The sequence below is a fragment of the Penaeus monodon genome, chromosome 33, assembly GCF_015228065.2.
Source record: "Penaeus monodon isolate SGIC_2016 chromosome 33, NSTDA_Pmon_1, whole genome shotgun sequence".
Lineage (NCBI taxonomy): Eukaryota > Metazoa > Arthropoda > Malacostraca > Decapoda > Penaeidae > Penaeus > Penaeus monodon.
The window spans coordinates 21,905,180-21,905,515 of NC_051418.1; the positions used below are offsets into that span (position 1 = coordinate 21,905,180).

Genomic DNA, 336 nt, shown 5'->3' on the forward strand with positions numbered 1-336 from the left:
TTAACTTTACAATCAACTCTCAGCATTTACATACAATTTTGTTACACTTGTCTTTTAGGAACATTTATGGATGTCAAACTATAAGATGGCCAAACAGTATCCATTTATTAGATTTTGGATTTTTATGTCTCTTTACTTATTTCATGGTTTTTCTTTTACAAACTAGTCCTTTTCTGAATTCATCAGGTTGGAAAGAGAATGCAAAAAAGTTGTTGGAAACTACACGGAGGCTGAAGCAAAAAATACAGGCCTGAACGCACAACTTACAATGCAGTGTGCTTCTGTCATCCCACAGGTAATGCACTCCAGTTGTCATTTAACTTCTTGCATCTTTCC

General features: G+C 34.8%; 1 protein-coding gene across 1 annotated transcript in view; it reads left to right on the forward strand.

The window, feature by feature from the left end:
* Positions 1-336, forward strand: part of LOC119594150 (Golgi apparatus protein 1-like) — a gene marked incomplete at its 5' end in the record, with an annotated part of 20,293 nt that overhangs the window by 5,206 nt on the left and 14,751 nt on the right. Inside the window, 1 exon segment of the mRNA XM_037943219.1 lies at positions 187-295. Coding sequence (XP_037799147.1) covers positions 187-295 — 109 coding nt within the window.